Source organism: Bacillus rossius, chromosome 1, assembly GCF_032445375.1.
Source record: "Bacillus rossius redtenbacheri isolate Brsri chromosome 1, Brsri_v3, whole genome shotgun sequence".
Lineage (NCBI taxonomy): Eukaryota > Metazoa > Arthropoda > Insecta > Phasmatodea > Bacillidae > Bacillus > Bacillus rossius.
The window spans coordinates 212,391,745-212,415,609 of NC_086330.1; the positions used below are offsets into that span (position 1 = coordinate 212,391,745).

At 40.7% G+C, this 23,865-nt stretch overlaps 1 protein-coding gene across 4 annotated transcripts in view; it reads left to right on the plus strand.

The window, feature by feature from the left end:
* Positions 1-23,865, plus strand: part of LOC134527270 (THO complex subunit 1) — a 259,110-nt gene that overhangs the window by 125,608 nt on the left and 109,637 nt on the right. For all 4 annotated transcript variants that reach the window (XM_063359798.1, XM_063359801.1, XM_063359800.1 and 1 more), the window contains 2 exons: positions 14,775-14,974; positions 21,016-21,165. In XM_063359798.1, coding sequence (XP_063215868.1) covers positions 14,775-14,974; positions 21,016-21,165 — 350 coding nt within the window. The remainder of the gene's footprint in view (positions 1-14,774; positions 14,975-21,015; positions 21,166-23,865) is intronic.

Consider the following 23,865-nt stretch of genomic DNA (forward strand, 5'->3'; position numbering starts at 1 on the left):
CTTTTTAATTCTTCGCACAGCTAACATCAGGAGTATGTTTCTGTCCCTCAAAGACATATCTTTATCTTGTTTCCTTGTAACTATAATAAACTACTCTTTGTTTTACGAATCAACTTAACCTTACTTCGTATCGCAGACAACTAAATTTTTTTTTTTGCACTTAAACTGGTTCAACTGTCAATAATAAATAAAAGAGCCTACTTTGTTTTTAGCGCATTCTATACTCCATTTTTATTGAAGTATTTAACTTAGCACGATTTGCCGAAGGCCAAATTGAAAATCGTCGGGTTATTTTTGTCGTGGTATTGTGACCCTACGCTTTTAAATCTGTCGTGCTGAGATGCTGCACGACAGTTTGTCGGGCCTGTCGTGTCGGACCCGTCGGGGCATTGTGATTCCAGCTTTATGCTGTGCAGTTTGTTAGGAAGCCATTGATGCAATGTCTACTAGGTATTCCTGTCATTATGAGTCTTGAGTTTCCATGGCCTAATTACTGAGAATGCGAAAGACAGAACTTGTGCGAGATACAAGATATGCAATAAAAGTTTCAAGATCGATACGATGGGTAGGGGAGCATTTACAAGCCTTGCCAAATCTAAGAATCACAATAGAGTTATAAATAACCAATCAAGAAACCTGAGAGTTAGAATTTTTTTCCACTTAACCTGCTCAGGATGAAGCCAATGCTTCCTGTAACAAAGTTAAGTCCTACGTTTGCACTTTATTTTAATTTATACTAGTAGCTTCCAACGGTTTAGCGGTGTTATAAACTACGACGTCTTGTAATCTATTGCTTATCAATAAACTGTCAAATATGTCCAGTAACTAACGACACTGCACGTTTTTTTTTATGAATATTCGCAGCTGTGTGTTGAGGCCGGCCGATAAATCTTCCGCATTAACGTACCTTTAACGTCGGTAATGCTATGTTCACTTAAAATTTGTAAAATAATAATACTAAATGTATAATAATTATGGACACCAGATCCCCGATTTCACGAACACCGGATTTGACGAAGCAGTGATTTTACGAATACATTCTCGGGAACCGTCAAAAAATTGGAAATTTTGACCAAAATTTGAAAATCAGAAGAAAAAAAAATTTAAAAAAAACGCAATGAAAGATCATTAAAATCTCTTAATTTTAACACAGCGTGTTGGCTTTAACACTTCCAATAATATTCATGTAAGAATAACAAAAAAAATAATAATGGGACATTTCCTTTAGAAATATGGCAGCGGTAGGTTCTGCAACGCACACTAAGCTCGCCCTGCTGGCTGGTGGCAGCGGCTTCATGACGCCCTCCCCTCTGTAACTTTCTTCAAGGCTAGCTCTCACAAACCATCTAGTGTCCTCCCTTATAACACCCCAACTTCCCTCCCCATTGAAAAACCTTCAGTGAGAAACTGCTCTTTTCACCCTCCTTTCGCCTGTAAAATTTGGCTACTGTGAATAGGGTACTGAAGAGTTGAGGGAGGGGGAAGATGGTAGTAAATATTTTCGGACCCCTCCTTTCCCCCCCCCCCCCCCTCACCCCGCCAAAAAAATGTATGTCAAAACATACCACCAAGTTAGAGTTCAGTCATATCTGGCAAGGAATTTACAAGCTTTCAAACTTAAATATTAATGTATTTTAATAGCAGTGGTCCTTTGAAAAGGGAATATACCCAATAAAAGCATGTTGGACCTCCTGTGGTCACCAAACAAAGCATAAACACGGCCCAATGCGTGGTGCAACTGCTACATCGCTTCGTTATTGCTCGCGCGAGAGGCGAGACTTGGAATGTTAGATGAAAGGAAGGGGGAAATGCGGGGGATGACAGACGGCAGCCAGTGTGTTTCCTGCGTGGGGAATAAGGCTCCTTCCACACGGGAGACTTGACTGCCGGCGACTTGTCGTAGAGGTGGGTCGAAAAGTATCATCCTGATACTTTGTCACTGATACGCGCCTGTATCAGGAACGGCAAACGAGTACACTTGAAAAGTATCAAGAACTTTAGTATCAGTTCAGAATTCGCCTGGTACAACACCACGGCCAATGTGCGCAGAACCCGATCGCAGATGACGGTCACTTGGGCGGAGTATGTGAAAGGGGAGGGAGCAGCAACGACGAATAAGGGATAAAGAAGGGAAATAATGTAGGGGAGGAAGCGCAGGGGAAGGCGTTGAAGGAGAGGCGCAAAGCGAAATTGTTACGAGTCGTTTGGTTATTGTTCCATATCAAAGTACGCTCAGTGCGCAGTGCGTGCACAGTCTCGTTCAATAATAAAACTAATGAAATTTTGATATTAAAAAGTACATTAATACAAGATATAATATTTATATTTGTGCACCTAACAGCTCTGAAAATGCAAATAAATTCTCAGTTGACACTAATAACAGATGTAATCAACATATGGACTTTTTTTCCGAAAACAATTAGTAACTAGTGTTTTCATACATCAAAAGATTACGATTTTATCAAAAATTAAAAATAAAAAAAACAGATTTTACATTAGTGAGCATACTATATCAATGTTTACGTTTCAAATGTTTCTTCAGATTAGTCGATGATGATTTATAACTCAGTTTTTGTTTACACAAATTACAATTAGCAAACTCATTATTTTCCGTAAAAAAAATTCCACACAAATGAAGTCTTTTTCCTGCACTAATCCATTCCTTATTTCACTATAAAGATACTAACTACAAAGCATGAAAGCCCGCAACAATGTACATGGTGGTAATTAATACACGGCCAGGACGAACTGCAGTGAATGTTTAACTGATTGATACTGGCTGTATCAGGCAGGCATGAGAGTAACAGAGGTAGAGAATTACCGGGCGTGATAAATATTGTATCAGAGACACCGATACCTTTTTACGCTGGTGATGACGGCACGGAGGATGTGTACCCTGTAACGAGAATGCTGATACCTTGTTGCTTCCTGGGACCCCAACAGCTCTGATACAAAAGTTTCAGAGTCTTGTAACTAGGTACATTACTGTATCAGTATCAGGTTGGAACAGATACCGAAAATTGCTATAACAACCCACCTCTAACTTGTCGCCCGACGACTGTAGTCACTGGAGACTACGGAAAACTAGTGGCAGACAAGTCGCCAGATATATCACAGGCGAATTGAGTATAATATTAGGGGCAGGATACAGCTTAAAGGATAATCGCTGTATAGACATTTGTGTGTTTTTATTGCTAATTAGTCAATCAAAATATAATACTATATCAATAAATTGGTCGAAATTGTTCATGCATAACGCAATAAGTAAAACTACTTATCTGGACTCTTATCTATTCTTAGGTATCTAGGTCAAATAGATAGGCTAATATTGTTGTTTTTATGTTCAATTACAAGCTATCATGTGTTTCATGTGTCATACTATGTCATATAGGTCCCAATCTCCGACTAATTTCAGTAGTACTATACTCTATTCAGCTGAAATACCATGCACGTAATAAATGCAAATATTATGTACATCATGTTAATAAACAGCATTTGAACATACCTATTTCATTTTTTCTGTTGTTTTCTAAGGAATCAAAACCTTGGTTAAACTCACGGCACACTTCCGTCCACGCTTCCTGTTTCTTGGTTTTATTTGAATAATCTGCTGATGAAATGTCCCATAATGTGGGACGTTGCCGAATTTCTTGAATAAACTTTTCAGTATCAAAAACACTTCACCGGACGCCATCGCAGACAAGTCTACCGTGTGACAGCAACAATGCTACTGAATGCCCCTGCAGTCTCTCGCGAGTCTTCAGTCTCTCGGCGACAGCAGGTACCCGGCGACTGATATCCTGTCTCCCGGCGACACGGTGGCGACAGTCTACCGTGTGAACACTACCAGTGCTGCGTATGTAACTGCTGTCGCCTGGCGACAAGTCGCCGGCAGACAAGTCTCTCGTGTGAAAGGAGCCTTAGTGGCGTAGCCCCTTTTTTTTATGCTGGGTGAAGCGACTTTTCTATCAACCCACGGGTTAAGATAATTGCTTGAGCTGTAAAAATAAACATTGCTGTGACAGTTAAAACAAGACGCGGGCGAGCATCCGGTCGGTCGCTGTGTATATCTACTCGAAAAACATATCTCAATTCATGATAATAAGATTCCTTATAACTTACACGTATAGCCTGATGTTTTCAGCCTGATCCATGCAAGTTCTTTAGCCACGTTTTGAATGAAAACAACCACCAGCCGGCCAGTGTTTAATACGCACAAAATATACCAGACATATTTGATTCCAAAAGTTAAAAAAAAAAGACAAGCTGAAAAGAACCTCGGGGGACTTGAGGCAAAAAAACGTCAAAAAAATGAGTGATGCCTTAAAACAGACAGCTCTCATAGACAAAGAAATTTGAAACACAAAATAAGGTTAAAGTTATGTGGCAAATATATATATTTATATTTAGTAAACTGTCATCTGTTTTTTTAGTTAGGTATGTATCACATTTTGTGCATTTTGGTTTTATATTTAGTACTATAAAGTTCCCGTGTTTTAAAATGTGTGCTTTGTATTATGTATTACATAAATAAAAACATGTAATTTTGTATATATATTGCAAAACCTGGAAAATCTTGAAAAAACCTGGAAAAACCTGGAAAAAACCTGGAATTTTGTATCACAAATATAGTGGCCACCCTGAGCTTATATTTTTTTTCCGCTAAGCTCGCATCTATTGGCTGGCTGCTGATGAAAGGTCACGAGTCTGGGCGGAGCGTTGAGTGAGTTATACTGCGCATGCGCAACTCAGAGAACAGAGAGAGCCAGCCGGCCGGCGGCTACGCCACGCCGTAACAACAGCTGATCGAGTAGAATGACCTTTCTCCGCGCACGGTGCGCTATTGACGGTAAATTTCCATCAATTTGCTGCCCTTTTTTTAAATTTTTTTTACTGTGGTGCAATGCGTATGTGTAATGAATTACCGGTGCGACCTAAATGGGGAAATTGTAAATACCAAATTCAAGACCTCATATTATGGGTGCGATCTATCTGCGATGGCGACTTATAAGCGAGTTAATATGGTACTTATTTAATAAACGGAAATACAAAGTTATCTGATGTGTAAATTTTCTTTTAAAGAAGTTTTTAAACATTGTAAGAAATTAGTGAATGGTTTTAAATCTTCTTTAAATGTCCTATAGAGGGCAAAAAAAAAATAATCAAGCCTGCAATTCCCATAGTGTTTTTAAATGTGTTTTCCTCTTGGTTCATTGCCCTGTTGCTTGATTCAGTACCCGGTTGCTTGATTCTGTGCCATGTTGCTTATGATAATTTTAAATTACTTTAATCAAATAGCCACTATTCGGATATTCACTTTTAAACTTTTCAGTGAAAAAGTTTTATTCAGAAATCTATTCCTTGGTGGCAATATAAGCTCCTAGTCAAGTCAAACTGGTGCCATCCAGCTGCAAAACACATGGCTCAAAAAAATAAACAACACACAAACACAAACATACACATACACAGATAAACACACAGAGAGAGAGAGAGAGAGAGAGAGAGAGAGAGAGAGAGAGAGAGAGAAAGAGAGAGAGAAAAAAAAAAAAAAGAGAGAGAGAGAGAGAGAGAGAGAGAAAGAGAGAGAAAAAAAAAGAGAGAGAGAGAGAGAGAGAGAGAAATTTTGCAAACACTTACAATGTTTTACTAGCTGGACCTGTATTTTCAAGCAGGAAAGAAATACAGTAGAACCCTGTTATAATGTTTTCCTGCTTATAATGTCATATTGTTAAAGTCCCAATATTTCCCCCATAAGGACAATGTATTTAATTCCTGCATATAACTTTCATAAATAGTGTAATTTCCTGCTTATAATGTTTGCTTTCTAACATTCAATAAATGGGGGGAAATGTTTTAAAACCAAATTATTCCAACACTTACGATAAAAAGTTTCCTTTATGTATTTTTATGTTTACAATCACTGCCATACAATACAAGAAGTTTGTTAAAATACAATTTTATGCAATATACTGAAGGTACACATGGTTCATAGTTACGTGTCAGTTGGCACCCTTAGTCAACTCTTCTCTTCCTTGCCATTCCAGTGGGTATTCAGAGCACATACATAGTCCTACGATACCGTATTTGCTTGCGTAAAGGCCCCGCCCACGTATATGCCCCCCCTCCCCTCCTTTTTTTGTAAAAATTTTTGAGAAAAAATTTAAAAAGGTGTTTTTCTGGGTTTATCTGAGGGCAGGGCAGCTTGGCATGCATCAAACTGCAAGCCATGTATTGTGAGTGGCGGGAGGTGATTTTGTAAGGCAGTGATACAGAGACTGGTATTATAATTTGTCCGTTCTCAGTAGGACCGTAGTGGTGAGGCGTGCCAGACGTAAGTAGTTAGTCCTATCTCAAACGACATAAAGATAAAGAAAGCTGGGCTTGTGTTGATGTTCAGTGTTGACGGAGTAGAAGAGGTGTGGTAGAGGGGAAGTGAAGGAGGAAGGGAAGTGGGTGGAGCAGGTACGTTTTTTTTTTTTTTTTCCTAACCTAAGTTAAAACTAAGTGTGTAAGGGAGGGGTCTAGGTAGGGAAGACTCTAAGTGCGTCTCAGGGCAAGCCCTATACGCTCTAAACATGCGGGTTTTTAACCATGCAGAAAAGGTCACGTGCATCATGTGCTAGGAGGGGATTGGCCAGCCATGGCAGACTCTTCGCCATGACTAACTCCCCTCACTCTTAATTCTAGACTAAAACTAGATAAGTTGGGCCCAGGTAAAACCTCCATAGACAGAGGGAAAACCCTGGGCACATACATGCGGGATGCAAAGGTCATGCATTATTACAAGCAGGTGGATTACAGGAATAGAAGGATGGTCCTGGAAGAAGAGTGGGGCGTGGTAGAAGTTCTACTATGCAAGGGTGGGGCACTTGGACTTTTAGTCCGCATTGGTTTGGTCAGGTCTGGTCATTTTGGGGGCGGCTTATGCCGTTTCCCGTCGTGCTGCCAGTTAGCACTCATTGTGGCTGTGTAATATGATCGTGTAAGTGGGGCGGTCGCGAACTGTGGCGTCGGACTAGACTCCAGAGTGGTGACATAGCTTCAGGTCGACCTGTCGCCAGTAAAAGGCTGTCGGTCAGTTAGAGAAATTGCCACCATCTGTCATTGAAAAGTCCTAGCTGCAGTACTACGCTGTGTGAGCTGCGGTCGCGAGCAGGGCATCGAGCCAGACTCCAGAATGGTGACATAGCTTCAGGTCGACCTGTTGCCAGCAAAAGGCAGTCGGTCAGTTAGAGAAATTGCCACCTTCTCTCATTGAAAGACTCTAGCCTAGCATCTACGCTGTTAATCTTCGAAGGATAATTTACTTATTCCATTAGGGCCCCGCTGGGCCAAAGCACGACTATTTGATTCGCCTGATAGTTTGTGTTGTGCAGTGTGTAGTGGGATGATGTGTGCTTATACAGTACAACCCTGTTATAACATTCTCCACGGGACCAACATAAAAAAATGTTATAAGCAGGAAAATGTTATAAGCAGGAAATCATCTTCACTTTGTAAAAATTACGCGTGGATTGATTAAATTAAAAAGTATAGGTAAAACAACACAAAATACAGGAGTAATATACTAAGTACAGCAATAGAGTGGAAAATTGGTTAATTTTATTTATAGATAATACCTAATAATATGCTAAAGAAAAAAAAAATGTTTTGTACGATACAGTTCAGAGTCGAAACAGAAATATTCAACTCTTTTGCAATCACAACACACGTTTAGTTGGGGTTCCTGTCCACTTGGTTAATGAACTGAATTTTTTCAGCTACAGAATATATTTTCGCTTATATTTATCGGCCATCATAGCCTAAAAAACCTGAATAAAATTTCAATACGGCGTATTTTAATTAAATACGACAGTGACTACAATAAGTAAAAAAAATAAATAAATACGGTAAAGGTTAACCACAAACAAAAGCCGTGGATATATCCATAGAACAGTTAACCATCTCAAGGTGTTAAACCTTTGAAACAAAAACCAGCACCATAGACTACAGTAGCACTGTTTCCGACCATGTATCAGTGCACAAAATGTGCATCATAAGTATAAAGGAACAAGTCATAGGCTAACAAGTGCGAACAGGACGCCATATTGATAGTCGATCCGGTGCAAGTTGTGGAGTGCGTGTGTACCACGTCTATGGTGAACTACTCAAATGTAAACATCTGATGTTTGTATATGCGTGCTGTATTTTCTAGCTATGGTTTCGCTCTAAATTATGACTTTGAAGGAAGGGATACTGCAAATTGTGGCAGTTATCAAAGCAAATTTCAACGTTAAAGGCGGGAATGTAGAAATTTTAATATTGTTATAGGCGGGAAATTAAAGCATTGTGATAAATGGAGAAATGACGGGACCATGAAATTATGGTGTTATAGGCGGGAAAATGTTAAAAACGGGAATGTTATAACCGGGTTGTACTGTATATAATTGGGGCCTAATATTAACTTAACTTAATACTAACTTAATGTACGTGAGCTGCCAGCTTGTGTGCGTACGCTCCGCGCGCGTGTTCTCGCGCTCGGAGCAGGGGGAGGGGGCGCGCTGATTGGTCCGCGGGCTGCCGGCCAATCAGAGAGCAGTCCCGCCGCGTCCGCGTCTACGGCGGGCGGTGTGACAGGATAGATTTTGGGCGTTTATTTTTCTCATTAATGTCTGGATCATAATTTCCTAATGTAGAAATATGTGGATTTAAACTATTTGCGCATTTATCGTAAAAAGTTTGTGTAGTTCTGATGTAGAAGTCTTGTAAGGTTTCCGACTTCGTTTCACGATGCAAGGCTGCTACAGCACAATACACTGGGGCGTCTGTAACTGCCCGAATACATTTGTTTTGAACTCATTGTAGCTTTATTAAGTGCGATTTCGCAGCAGTTGTCCATACTGGGGCTGCGTACGTAATTATGGGGCGAATGAGTGCTTTGTAGAGCAGCAGACCATTTTTTACTGTGCCTCCACATCGCCTACTCATGACTGGATATAGTGAGCTCATTCTAGCATGGGCTTGAGCCCGCTTGGCGTCAATATGATGGCGCCAGAGCAGTTTCCTGTCCATGTGTACGCCTAGGTATTTTACTACGTCCTTGTGAGGGATTTGTTCGTTGAACAAATGTATGGGTGGCCTGCGTTCTACAGGCGGAAGGTTTTTGCGGGTAAACACAATAGCCTCTGACTTAGCTGTGTTTACTTTTATTCGCCAGGATGTGCACCATTGCTGGTACACAGCTAATGCATCCTGGAGTCTGGCCGTGGCCAGCTGGAGGTTATATGATCTACTGTAAAGTATAGTATCATCTGCATAGCAACCTATCTTTACTAGGCGGTGTTCAGGGCGTGGTAAGTCATATGTATATATGTTGAATAGGACAGGGCCAAGAATACTGCCTTGTGGTACGCCAGCTCTTATTTGTTTAATATCAGACAGAGCTCCTTCAGTTGACACTCTGAAGGTTCTGTCTGCGAGGTAGGACGCGACTAGCTTAATATAGCAGTCGGGGAAATTAGTTTGAAATAATTTGTAGATCAGCCCCGCATGAAATACCCTGTCGAAGGCTTTTTCTACGTCTAAAAACGTCGCAACTACATAGTTTTGAGCGTTAAATGCGCTAGTGATCTCTTCTGTGAGACGAACTAATTGATGTACTGTCGAATGGGTACTTCGGAAACCGAATTGCTCGTCCGGCAGTAAGTTGTGATCGTGTATGTGTTTGTTAAGCCTGGATAGTAGGATTTTTTCCGCGACTTTCGACACAGTGCTTAGTAGGCTTATTGGCCTGTAATTCTGAGGCAGGGTTTTGTCTTTCCTTGGCTTGTGGAAAACAATTACTTGTGCTTGTTTCCACTGGGTAGGGAAAATATGTAGTCTGAGCATTGCGTTTATGCATTCAGCTAAATATTCTAGTGCTTCGTCGGGGAGCTATTTTAGGACAACTGCCTGGATGCGGTCGTTGCCTGGTGCTTTACGCGGCTTCATTTGCTTGATAGCTCGCTTAATTTCCTGGGCCTGTGTTAATAGGGCCTCGGAGACTGTGGGCTGGTGCAGTTTAGCGCGTAGTTCGCGGTAAATCTGCGCTGTGAACGGGCTATCGCAGGGCTCCATGTTGGGCTGGAAGGCGTTTTCTAAGACATTAGCGAAAGCTTGTGCCTTGTCTTGGGGCTGAAAAACTATGCCGTTGTTTGTTTGAAGGGGAGGGATTTTATCCGTTTTATTTAAGAGTCGCTTCGTCATGGCCCAGGCACTCCCGTCCTGGATCTTGAGTTGCGAGATCTTTGTTTCCCATTGGCTGCTGCGCCAGAGGGAAATTTCGTCGGAAATGACTGTTTGGATTTCATTTATCCGGCGTTTTGTGGCTTGTGTGCGCCGCCGAGTGTATTCACGGCGTAATCTGTTTTTTTGCGATATAAGATCGCTGATGTAAGCTGGCAGCTCGTCATGTGCTAACTTAACTTCCTTTTCTGGGATGCACGCGTCTATACCGGCCTGGATTTTCACTGTGAACTCAGTTATCGCAGTTTCAAGATTAATGCTATTTTCTATAGTGAGTTCGGCCACATACTGAAGGTTTGTGGTCAAGTAATTTTTAAACCCGTGCCAATCCACGTTTTTATAATCTCTATACTTCCGTGGCGGGTTTGAGTCTGTGTTCGCGTCATCAAAAATTGGGTGAACAGGGAAATGATCTGAGGAAAGGGCGCGGACAACCTCGAGTTCGAATCCCGTGTTGACACGCTTGTTTATGGCGATATCTAGAATATCTGGCAAGCAATCAATGCTATTTGGGTCGTGAGTGGGCTCTGTGGGAGCATGCACGTGGTAGTTTTTGTTCTGTTGGTCGGCAAACAGTAGCCTACCATTTGCTGTGGTGCGTCTGCAGTTCCACTGTGTATGTTTGGCATTTATATCGCCTACTGCCAAGAAGCTCGGGGCTGCTCCGTACAGGGCATTGAGATCGTCCTGGCAGAGGGACCTACCGGGTGGGGCGTACATAGAAATGATTTTAAGTTGTTGTTGGTTTATTGAAATATTAATTCCAACAGCTTCAAGGTTATGAAAGTCGGGGAGTTGGCATACTGAGTGCTTAATACTGTTATGAACTGCTAGGGCTACCCCGCCGCCTCTGTTGTTTCTATCGCGCCTTTATATTATGTAATTTAGTATCGTTAGGCGATCTATCGGTTGTAAGTGTGTCTCGTTTGTAGCCGCGATTTTAATTTTGTATTTTTCCAGGTGGTTTATAAACTCCGGTAATTTATTTTTAATTCCGCGTGCATTCCAGAAAAGAAGGGAGTGGACCTTAATACTATTGGTCGAGGTTGTTAAGCAACTCGGGACCGGATTAGTTGCTACCATTGAGTATGGTATTCAATCCCTGAACAAAGCCCAGCGTAGCTTGGACTTTTTTGGGTAGGTCAAAGCTAGGGTCGCACCATATCGCGAGGAGTTCGCATAGAGGGCCGATGGATGCTGCCAATTTCGGGTCGGTCATGAGTGTGTGGTTGCTTTCCAGGATTTTCTGGAAAACAGCCGGCTCTGCGGGGCTTTGTGCTGTGGGTGCGGGCGGGGCAGTTGGCGGCATCGGCGTCGCATCAACTACCATCGTCTCCACGACTGGAGCCGCAGTTTCCTGGCGCGGCGCTACAATAGGCGCTGGTGTTGTGGCAGCCTTGCTTGCCAGCAGCTTGTCCTGGGCTGGCTGCTGGGGTTTGCCCTGGCCATTTTTGTGGCCAGTCCAATTCTTTTTCGGCTGCCTCTGGTTGCGGGGGCGCGGGTTGTTAGCCAGCGCCGGGAAATTCAAATCGTCCCGGTAGCTGGGTTCGCAGTGTTGTTGGAGGGGCGCGTAGCGGTTTTGGAACGCCTGAGGCATGTACTGGCCCAGGTTGTTCTGGTGTGCCCGCTGGTCCCAGTGGTTGGGCCTAGGCGGGCCCTGGTGGCCTGAAGGGCCGGCCTGCTGGGGCGCGGGCTGCTCAGCTGCGCGCTGATTGGCGCGCATGTCGCGGCGATATTGTTGCTCGCGTTCCTTGCGAGCCTGGGGCGGTAAGTGACGGCGGGTCTCGCGCTTGTATTCGCGGCAGCCGCGGTAATTCGCGCAGTGGGGCTCGCCGCAGTGTGCGCACTTCTTCTCGGCGGTGTCTTTACCGGCGTGGGGGCATTTAATTGCGCTGTGGTCGCCGCTGCACCACCTGCACACTACGTTGGCGTGGCAGCCTCTGCCAGAATGCCCGAAGCGCTGGCATTTGCTGCACTGGCTCGGGCCTGAAGGACGCTTGAAGTCGTCTACCCTTATACGTAGGCCGGCGAACTCTGTCAGTCCGTATACGCGTGCCTTGTCGAAGGCCTGTGGCACCTCGATGACGAGGGCGTCGCACTTTGAGTTGCGCTGTCGGCTGGTGAGAAACCAGTGGTTCTGCACTGGCAGGTTTTGCGCGGCGAATTCCGCAGCGATGAAGTCGTTGGGAATATCGTGATGAACTCCCCGGAGTACAAATTTGTTCGGCACTTCGTCCTTCTGAAGGAGGACGGAGTGTTGGGCCCCTATTGCCTGAAGGGCCTTGGTCGCGCGGACGTAGTCCGTTATTGATGCCGGGTTGACCTGGATTTGGTCGCGGCCGCGGTTCTGGCAGGTAAACTTCTCTGCCAGAGCTGCCTTTAGGACGCTGTATACCTGTGGGTATTGATGGCCCTTGTCCAGGAAGACGAACAAAGGCTTAATGCGTGGGGCGCGTGTGGTGGGCGCTCCTGTACCTGGTGCGGTCGCCTGGGCCGGTGTCCGGGCGGGAGGGGGGGCAGCGCATTCCTCGCGGTCGCTGTCGCTGTCTGCATCCCGATGCAGGCGTTTCACTCGCCTACCCCTGACGAGCTCAAACGGGGCGCTTGACGTGGTCGGCTCTGACGGAGCCTCAAAATTTGCGTCGTTCTCGAAGCCCGGAAGGGGCGCGCTCATCGCAGCCTCACTGTCCATCGCTAGTCGTATGTGTGTCGCGTCACAGCCTATATGCACTGAAGCACCCACTGACCGCTTCCCTGGGGCTAGTTAGCCAGGGTCGCGGCTAGGCCAAAGGGTGCTGCACCCTGGGTGTCGACAGTGCTTGTTGGGCGCTGTAGTCTTTGTCCCTATGTCACTCCAGCTTCTCTCTCCGAAGTCGTGTAGTCGGGCGGTGTAGCACAGAAGTGCTAGCACAGGCTTGGCGTCCTCTTTCCTCTCTTCACGGCAGCTTCGCGCAGGTCAGGCTCTCCTAATCCGGCTGGGCTGCTCCTCGGCACAGCCGCTCCCTTCGGCTGCGCGCAGGCGAGTCACTCCCTCTTGGCCAGTAACTCCGGTATCCGCAGGTACCTACACTCCTTTGTCTGGTTGGCTGGCTAACTGGCAGGAGGGAGGTTAAGCCATGCCTCTGCCTCTTCCCCCCGCCGCAGCGCTGCCTCTCCTCCCTCCGGACTCGCTGCCTCTCCTTCCTGCCACATCTTTGCCTCTCCCAACCTCCCTCATTAGAACAAACCGTACGACTTGCCAGTCGTTCCACTGTTTCATTTAATCAAAATTTAATTGGCGTTTAAAAAAGTTGTGGCGGTATTTCATTTTGCTTTTATTCAATGTTAGTTTTTCATATCTGAAAAAAAATCTATTTTTTCCTACAAATTCACGTATAGGCCCCCTCCCCTTTTTCGGAGTCAAAAATTTGGAAAAAAGGGGGGGCCTTTACGCGAGTAAATACTGTATTTAAGTTGCCAACCATTGAACGAGTGCATAACTAAAAGTGTTTTCTATTGCTTACAAATAATTTTTTTTTTCCATTCATACGTAGGAATCCCAAAATTAAACATTTTCAGGTGGCGAAGGAGTAGACGTTCTCACTCAATGTTGTCATCATGAATCATGAGACAATTTTACAAAAAATGTGGCAGTGTATCTTTAAAGACAAACAAAATTTAACCAGGGAACAAGAAGAAGTTGAAAAATTGTTGGCTTGTTTCAGAAAATTCATGTATCAAGTATACTATCTTTGGTTTTAACATTAAAGTTGTTTACATAGTTTGGTTAGTCCATTGGTACAAAGCTCAAACATTGTTAAGTGCTAAATTGAGATTTCCTGCTTATAATGTTTGTTTTTTCTTGTGCTCCCTATAAAAACATTATAACAGGGTTCTACTGTATATATAATGAATTAATGTTCTTGTAATTTATTTAAAACCATTTTACTATGGACATATGGCATTGCTTTTTTTTTACACTTGTCATAGAAAAAACTGAAGAATTGACATCAAATGTCATTACATAAACACACAAACCAGAGAACAAGTTTGTATCAGCTGATGTAAAAAAAATTACATGCTTAGACAGCACAAAGTAAACCTAGGGTAACTTAATGGTTTTTTTTAAATTAATTAATTTAACTATTTGCTAGAATCATTCATGAGAACTAGTTCTACCAACCGGTGCATACAGCATGACGAGACAGCAGGTAAGAAAGAGGTATTCCATATAAGGGAAATAAAGATAATGTGGATGTGTGTGTTCAAAGGGAGGGTTGTCCATAGTTCAGCGAACAGCACTGTAGCCCAGGGGTGATTAGACAGCAGGAGAGGAAGTGGATTGCATCTGAGGGAGATAGAAATAGTGTGAATGTGTGTGTTCAGAGGGAGGAGCAGAGAAAAACTTGGATGAATGAAGCCTGCCCAGGTTTCCAGCGACGTTGCAGCAGCCCGGGTGTGATGACACAGCAGATGAGGAAGTGATGTGTATCTGAGGGAGAGATAGTAATAGTGTGGATGTGTGTGTTCAGAGGGAGGAGCAGTGGAACGCCTGGAAGAACGAGGGCTGTCCAGAGTTTCAGCGACCAGTGCAGCAGCCTGGTGTTGACGACACAGCGGGGGAGGAAATGGGGGATCGCCGAAGGGCAATGAACCGCCCGCGTCGCTCTAAGCGCCGCCTGGGGGACTTGGTGATGGAGGCGGACTCACAGAACAATGTCTTGATGGGCAAGTGAGTATCCTACAACCTAGCAGAGGGTTTTTCTCCCAGGCATAAGAAGTGCATTTTATATCATGGTGACGATTGTTTGGGAAATTTGTGAAATCCTAGGCTATCCTTCGGACATTCTTTAATTATTGTGTAACAATTAACAAAGACATTGACTATGCACGCTTTTAGTTGAGTTTAATATGGAAAATATGTTTATTAGCTATGTATTGTGATACAATATTTATTTTTAACATAAAGACATCATGAGTGGGTCAGCATTTGCAGACGAAAGTGCATTCAGCAATCCGACATTTTATGTTTACGTTTGTGAAGCTCGGACAAACGCTTTTAGAAGCTAACACCAGAGCACAGTGAATTTTGATTGTATAAGGGGCGAAATCCCAATTTTTTAAATCCAAATTGCAGTTTAATATCTTAATCGTTGATGATTTCTTGTTTCTGTTTATTACATTTTTATATGGTTTATTTTTGAGCTAATATATATGTTGGTTTAATGGCTAATTCTTTTTTTAGTTAAAACTTTATCATGTCAATAGTTGGCAACACTTCATCTGATATACCAATATCATTTTTGTGCAATGTACATTTGCATGGAAATTTATGTGATTCTGCATTTTGTTTCAATATGTTTACGAAAGTAGGCTTTGAAGTGAACTGAAGTTCAATTATTGATGTTTTTATAACGTTACTTGTTACCGCCCTACATCACAATCGTAAATCTGTTGAAGTAACAAATGGACATTTCAAGTGTGTGAAAAAATAACTATAGGTTATGTAACTTAACCTCAATGTTTTAGTATTTCATGTTTTGATGTACAGTCAAACCTCTATCTATCAAACTCGCATGTATCGATTGTCCGTGTTTATCGTATACTTTCTACGGTCCCGGCAAAATTGCCATACAACCAAGGTTAAAAAAGTCCGCTTGTACCGATGTTCGAATTATCGTTTTGTCCGCATTGATCGTACAAAATATGTGGTCCCATCCTCCCGTCACTATGAATTATAATTGATGATCGTTTAACCATAAAGATTTTGCAGAAATAACCATTTCTTAGACAGAAACCATCATAAAAACAATAACGATTGTATACAGAAGTAGTAAAATTCACCTTAAATCTACAGCCAAATAATGGAGCACGTAAACATGAGGGAAGCCTACAACTCACGTAGTTTCGGTTCCCTACCACGTTCGTCCAACTTCTGATTTCTCTCACAAATTGAAATAAAAAAAATCGAAGGGTTAGGTTAGGTTAGGTCAGTCACAACATGCTTGTTTTCATTGGAAACTTCTGATTTAGCGGCTGAAGTGGCGTTAATACCAAAACGCGAAACTTCGGAAATCTTCAAAAATTCTTGCAGGGAACCGAAACTACGTGAGTTGTACGCTTCCCTAAACATGAAGAAAAGACGAATGAACAACAACTTACTAAGAAATATGGATGATGTACCATAACTACAGTACAAACCCAATTGTTATCTTATGATAATTACCGTAAAAAGAACTAAAGATTCTTTATAGATACCATAATACTACAGAAGCACGATAGCTACCACATTTGCACTATAGTTACCGTAACAACCGAGATGATGTATATTTACCGTGATGGTAATGTATATATTTATGACATTAAAATTAAAGAACATTATTGAAAGAAAAAAACGGATGTTAAATTTTGATATGTACGGTTGGCACATATGGCTAAGAAATAATGCGATCTGAAAGAATGCAGTACTACTACGAAAAGTGAAAATGCTACTCGTGGATTTTTAGGTTATGGCTGTCTGTTTCGTTTTTCAGTGATATCGGCCGAAAATTAACAAGCGTATCGGAAGTTGGCAGAAATGCCGATTCAACTAAATATTGGCAAAATCGGGGTAAATATGTAGTGTACGGATTAGCGCCAAAAAAATCGTAAAAATCTGAAATAAATTTCATTATATGCTCTTTTACGTCCTCTTTTCGTAACCGCCTGCGGAGATAAGAAATTCCAATTACTTTTGGAGATATCGCCGTTCTTATTTTGCAATACAAGACCTATGTAATCATTCGACCGTCGCCATTTTATATTTTGCCGTGTGCGCGTGAATGCCTAAATAACAGAAATTTTCCATTAAGTAAGGTTAGTTACATTATAAATACTTCAAATGAAACGGAAATTAAAAATAATATTAATTTATTTTACTTGTATAGTTTTAAGTATTTATAATGTAACTGACCTGAGCTAACAAAACGGGACAAAGTTAGATTAGGTCAGGTCAGCTACATTATAAATACTTTGAAACTGAACGGACATTAAAAATAATAAAATTAATTTTAATGGTTGTTTAGTTTTAAAGTATTTATAATGTAGCTGACCTAACCTAACAAACCGGAACAAAGGATTAACAGTAGGAACGAATGTAATTTTTTAAAGCATAAAAATTTGAAACGTTAAAAACTCACCTAAGTTGGAGGCGACCTATTGGTTCATTTTAATATTGGCCTATCACGACCTATCACGTGACAACATTATCCAACAAAAAAATATTGATACTCGTAAACAAAAAAATATGGTGAACGCCATGTGAATGTAAAGGTAGAGTGATTAAAATTTAAAAATTCTATATCTCCAAAAGTAATTGGAATTTCTTATCTCCGCAGGCTGTAATGAAAAGAGGACGTAAAAGAGCATATAATAAAAGTTATTTCATATTTTTATAAAAAAAATTTTACAATAATTAAAATTTAAAAATTCGATATCTCCAAAAGTAATTGAAATTTCTTATCCCCGCAGGCGGTTATGAAAAGAGGACGTAAAAGAGCATATAATGAAAGTCATTTCAGATTTTTACAATTTTTTTTTTGGTGCTAATCCGTACACTACATATTTACCAAAATCGGCTTCTTCAGTACAGCTCTACATTTGATGAAATGTGTAAACATGTTTCAGACTTAGGATATTGAAAAAGACTTTAATTTCCATGTAGGTTTATTGTGCGTATGTTTTTTTTTTTGCACGTGTAAATTGAATTAAGTAAAATGCTTCAATTTGTATTTTTTTCAACCGATTAAACTTTAATGACAAGTAACTGATATATTTCTGACACTAATTTTGAGGTTGAAATATTTTTTTCAAAATCTAATAGTGAAATCCACATCAATTAAATGTCCGCATCTACTGAATTTTTTTGTTGGTCCCCTGAAAAACGATAGATAGAGGTTTTACTGTACTAAGTTAACATAGTATCCGTCCATTAAATAAATTTAATTACTGATATGTTATAAGTTTGTATTCAGTATTGGTGAATTTTTTTCCTGTGACAAGTATTCAAAAATGGCCAAACCAGGTCACACAGGAAAGTCTTACTTTCAGGACCAGTGTCTGAATAAAACTGATTTAATGGTTGCTAAATGCACTGTAATGCAGGTGTTCAGATAGGATTTTCTGTAAGTGCAGACTGTCGTATAGACAACATGAAAGAAGAAACCCTCATAGCTCACAGATGCTGACAGCTATCTGGGTGGTATTCAGTTAGTGCCACTTACAAAGCCTATCCTCCATGCAGCACGCAATGCACATGCTCGCTTTACAGAAGCCCAGCAGGAATGCAGAACAGCAGTTTCAAACCAGTTAGATTAATTTTTTCACTGTGAATGAATTGGAAGCCAAAAAGTGTAAAATTCTTGAAGAGGATCGTGCTGAAGCCAGTAATATTGATGATGAAGTTGAAGGTTTAAAAAAACTGTGAATTTCTGAAATAAAGTGCTGTCCTTGCTAATGACATATGTATCTCTGTAACAGATGAAGTTCTGTATTTACAAATGTGATCTATTTGTATTCTCATGTCTTTTATGTTTTTTTGTGGGATATTTTACATTACTGTATACCGTATTTACTCGCATATAGGTCGCCATCGCAGATAGGTCGCACCCATAATTTGAGGTCTTGAATTTGGTATTTAAGATCCCCCCCCCCCCCCCCCCCCCCATATAGGTCGCACCGGTAATTATTACACATACGCATTGCACTGCAGTAAAAAAAATTTATAAAAGGGCAGCAAATTGATGGAAATTTACCGTCAATAGCGCACCGTGCGCGGAGAAAGGTCATTGTACTCGATCAGCTGTTGTTACGACGTGGCGTAGCCGCCGGCCGGCTGGCTCTCTCTGTTCTCTGAGTTGCGCATGCGCAGTATAACTCACTCAACGCTCCGCCCTGACTCGTGACCTTTCATCAGCAGCCAGCCAATAGATGCGAGCTTAGCGAAAAAAAATATAAGCTCCACCTCCCGTGTACCAGTTTTGTCCAGTTCTAATACCAGTTTATTGGTATACGCACCAGTTTTCTCGCAGTCATGACATGTTCAAGTTTACGTTCATCTTGATGTCTTGATACCAATAATAATTAATTACGATCCCCAGAAATAAATTGTTAGTTTAAAAAATATGCGTCAACTGTACAATACTTCCGAAATTATAAAATACATATAAAACAGTTACCAAGACTCCGCTCATTTTATCATGTGAAGTTTGTCTCGTACCAGTATTTCGGCTAAGTTGTGACATAAATACAGTATCAGAACTTAACAATCAGCCACGTTTATACATTCGTGATTTTAGGTTTTTTCCTCGTGCATTTTAGATTGTCTCCTGCTATAATTACTCGGACTTTTACACGCCTAGGCTTAAATTATTACATGTTTAGAAATAAAAGCAACTTTTCATGTTATAAAATATGTATATTTTGCGATTTAAAATGTTCATTGTCGACTATAAACATTACGTTTTTCACTATGTTTTTAGGCCTACTAGCTAATCTTATGTACTCTTAAAGTACCCACAGTATTTTCTGGTTGTTTATGATTGTTACATGACGTAAATAGCAGTATGGATTCGATTTTTGAGACGTAATTCGCGTGAAAGTATTGTATTTGACTAATTGGGAACTCAACGGGACCTGAAGAATATAGTGCAAATAACGGGAAAACATAAATAACGGTAACGTAAATAAGGGGTTTCGCTGTATGTGTACATTGTAAATAAATTTGCCTATACCTATATAAACTTCTTTTATGCATTTTAAAGCAAAATATTGCAAAAAAAATCCTCAAAAATTTAAAAAAAATTTTCTTCACATATAGATCGCACTTCATTTTTTTCCCATCAAATCTGGTAAAATTGCAGCGACTTATATGCGACTAAATACGGTAAATGACTTCCCATTCTGTGTCTTTCTGAAATGATTCTATCATACACAGATAAATTGGAAATCTTGCACTGGGTGAGATGTTTGTATATTTTCAGCCTGAAAAAACCTGTCTTTATATAGTATATATGTTTCCAGTGCCAACCCAGTATCACCTACCTTTATATAGCAGCAGAGAGCTTTGAATTATGATTTATGTTTCTTGTGTCACTGGTTGAGGCTTGTTTCTTTTTCTTAGGTTGACACATTACTGTTGATTTATATTTTTTTAGTTTATGAAATGGTCTTTTTTCTATGCTTTAGAATTTGATAGCAGAGTAGTTAAAGCTCATTCACCTCATGTTGTATATAAAACTACTGATTAACAAGTTCCAGGCACAGACCCATTTCCTTATCTTCCTGATTGCAATTAGTAAGATATTTCCCCCTTACCCGTTTTTGTTCTTCAGCCATCACTTTCATGCCCAAAACAAAGTGGCTTAATGTCTTAATATGAAAATGCAAAATAAGTTTTAAATTTTCGTTATTAAATATTTTACCTCACCTTATACGTTGAAGACAACAGTATGTACATCATTAAGATATTCATGGGTTTAATGTGTCATACGTAAACAATGGAGGCACCTTGAGTGGTAGACCCTCGTCAGTGCTTCCTGGCCAAGAATTAACACTCCTTGATGAATTTTTCTTAGTGTTGTTATTTACTGACTTCTTACCCTCAGTTACCATCTTGCTATTCAGTGAAACTTACTTGTCCATCTAAACTACCTTGATAATATAAGCAAACTGCAGTCCAGTGTAACGTGTAACAATTGGCGAGGGGTAGAGAGTGACGAGGTGTCGTGTTGGCAGCCCCGAACTCACCAAGCTGTGGAACTTGAGTGTGAGCAATCTGGACGCGTGCAAGTCGAAGGAGCGTGACTTCCTGCCGTCGCTGGAGAGCTACTTCGAGGAGGCCATGGAGCAGGCTGACCCCAGCGCCATGGTCGATGACCAGTACAAGTGAGTCTCGCAGGTGACAGCGTGGCTTGCTTACTGTTTCATTTGCTGCAATCACATGTGGTCTTAGCCCCAGTTCACCTTATAAAACAAATCATTATTTGTTATATGTATGATATTACAGGGTGGCCACCCGACTGGTAAAATCGGGAATTATTTTGGTGCCGGGAAAACTCATTAATTTTAAAAGCCATTGAGAAATTATTTGTTTGCCCAGCAAGTTGAAACAGTGCTTGTCGTGTCTACAAACTGCGTCATTAAATACATTTTTTTTTTTCCTGTTTGTAGCTTAGTTGAACAATTACATGCTGCCTAGAAATTGTCATCTATTTTTGAGCACTGTGTATTTGGTGAACCTCTGCAGCGCATTTGAGGAATGGACACGTGTTATGATAATATATGGGTTGCTGGCGATTAGCCGTAGGGGGAGGAAGTCCCTACTCAATTTCTTTCTTTCTGTTTTTTTATCTGAAGATTTTAACTGATGGTATTAATAAATAGTAGTCACGACTGAATACTATTACCTACTTTGATTTTTCATGTGAAAGATTATAGGCTCTATTGCAGAATAAAACCAAACAATTGTTTTAAACGTGAAAAAAACTAGACTAGCAGATGGTCGTATGACAAGTGTCTAATGCAGTGATAAATGCAGAAGGAGTTCAAGCAGTTAAAATTACAAATCCCTTGCTGTGAGCAGCGTAAATTGTTAATGCTCGTTATGTGGATAGCATGGAGGGAAATACTTGCAATATAATGCAGTAAGAGAGAAGAAAAGTTTGCTAGAGAGATTAGGGAGACAAAAAAAGTTATTTTGCTCAGTGAGGCTAAGAAAGAGGTAGAATTAATTGTTAAACTCGCACTGTCAAATTACTAAATGTAGTAGTAGTTTTGCAAACTTGTAATTTATTTAAAAATAAAATATATTTTTAAACAATATATTTTTTGCACAAAGTCATATACATATAACTGAAGAGTCTATTTCTTTTAAGTGAGTGAAAGAGATGTATTAATATTTTGTCATTTAAATGTAAAATTATGAAAACTTTTCAGAAATATTTGGATGCTTTAAAACTAACTTTAAAGATTATATTTGCTGAAAATGGAACTCAACAGTAGTAAAAGATGGAGTTTGCCAAAATATATGATTTCAACTCTACAATCTATTAAGATTTTACAAAATAAATTAATTTTCTCATTTTACTCTTATGACTTGGAATATCTTATATGTAGGCCAGTCAACAAGAGGCAAAGTAAGCACTTTTTACCAGCAGACCTGAAAACTTGATATAAGGGTAATTCGAGGAAGCTGAATCGAATGGTGCTAATTTTTTTGAAATCGGACGTGAAGTTTTTGGAGAAAAGGGTTAAAAAAATTTCTTGACTCAGTTTTTCTCAGAATATAGGCGTTTAAGCGAAAAAGGTTTCAAACAAAAGTTGTGGAGAATTAAAAAATACATAAAAAAGGTTCCCAGGTCCATCTGCGTATTTGCAAACATGAGCGAGAAATATTGGAAAGAAAGTAGTAAAGCCGTTAATTGTAAAAGTGGGGCTAATGTACGTGCGAGCGTACGTGTGAACTAAACACAAACGAAGGGTCATCGGCTATTCTCGGGCCTCTCTGTCATGACTAGCCAGTGCGAGTGAGACGGAACCATTTGACCTCTCTTTTTATTGCTTCACGCGTTAGCGAGTATTTTTTGTCTTTGGCCATCGAGTGTCGAGCGTTCTATATATCTATATATATCGGCGTATAAGAGCGCCGTTTTTAAATCGAATCGTGATGCTTATAGCTAGAGACCCCAGAAAATGGTAAATAAAACTGGCTCATTTCGGTGTAAAAAAATGACAAAAGCGGTGCAAAAAATCGATGTAAAAATAAGCAAGCGGTGCAAAAAATCTGTGTAAAAATAAGCAATCAGTAGAGACCCCAAAAAAATTGTGAAAAAATTATGCCATTGGTGGTGTAAAAAAAAACTCACAGCGGTACATATAAATGAGGAAAGCGGTGTTTACGAATATGTTATATGTACATAAAAATAGCTGTTAAATTTTGTATATGAAAATCTTCTTTACATAAACAGGAAAAATGTAAAAAACTTAGTTAAATGATTCATTCGATTAAACATTGTTATACTTTTTGATTACAATACTTCACATACCGTATTCACTCGCGTAATGTCCGCCCTCGCATAATGTCCGCACCCTTTATTTATATATCCTTAAAAGAAAAAATTAAAAATTCGCATAATGTCCGCACCAGTCGTCTACGGCGGGCAACACAACTTTGGCCACCCCTAAAGGACGCAGTACGAATGGAGAGTTGACGGCTCTGTAAACAAAGCCGTGACCTTGAGCTGTCCTTTCTCTCCTGTTCTGAAAGGGTGGGGAAATTCCTTGAACTGAACAAAGCACGGTAACGGTAAACACAGCTGACCAACACGCACTAAAGTTCAAGGCATGAGTGCGTAAAGGCCCCGCCCGCGTATAAGCCCCCCTCCTTGTTTTTAAACATTTTTGAGAAAAAATTATAAACGTGTTTTTCTGTGTTTATCTGAGGGCAGGGCAGCTTGGCATGCATCAAACAAGCCATGTATTGTGAGCGGCGGGAGGTGATTTTGTAAGCGGCAGTGATACAGAGACTGGTATTATAGTTTGTCCGTTCTCAGTAGGACCGTCGTGAGGCATGCCAGACGTAAGCAG